The sequence below is a fragment of the Merops nubicus genome, unplaced genomic scaffold (assembly GCF_000691845.1).
Source record: "Merops nubicus isolate BGI_N331 unplaced genomic scaffold, ASM69184v1 scaffold50325, whole genome shotgun sequence".
NCBI lineage: Eukaryota > Metazoa > Chordata > Aves > Coraciiformes > Meropidae > Merops > Merops nubicus.
Window position 1 is genome coordinate 1 of NW_008611283.1, and position 331 is coordinate 331.

Sequence of the window (331 nt, forward strand, 5' to 3'; positions counted from 1 at the left end):
GTGCTTGAAGGAGCGTGGCAGCGAGAAGTAGGAGTAGATGGGTTTGTGGTGATGGGCAGCAGCTGCCTCCTCGCCCGGTTGCCCCGCACCCCCAAAGTAGCAGTCGGGTGGTGTGCCGGTGGCAGAGCCGCTGGCCGGGGACATGTTGATGTAGTCGCCACCGCTGCTGGGGATCTTCCCTTCGTTGCTCTCCACTGAGAGCTTCGGGTGGTGGCCGGTGCCATTTGTCCAGATCTTGCCGTAGCCCGTTGAGCTGCCATCGGGGGAGTAGCTGCCACTGGGGGACATCATCATGTAGCCATTGGAGTCCACTGTGGCTGGAGGGGGGGGG

At 63.1% G+C, this 331-nt stretch overlaps 1 protein-coding gene across 1 annotated transcript in view; it reads right to left on the minus strand.

The window, feature by feature from the left end:
• Nucleotides 1-3: 3 nt before the first annotated feature.
• Nucleotides 4-331, minus strand: part of IRS1 (insulin receptor substrate 1) — a gene marked incomplete at its 3' end in the record, with an annotated part of 2,295 nt that continues 1,967 nt past the window's right edge. Inside the window, exon 1 of the mRNA XM_008941153.1 lies at nt 4-331. This exon is cut by the window's right edge and continues 1,967 nt beyond it. Within this exon, the coding sequence (XP_008939401.1) occupies nt 4-331 (328 nt within the window).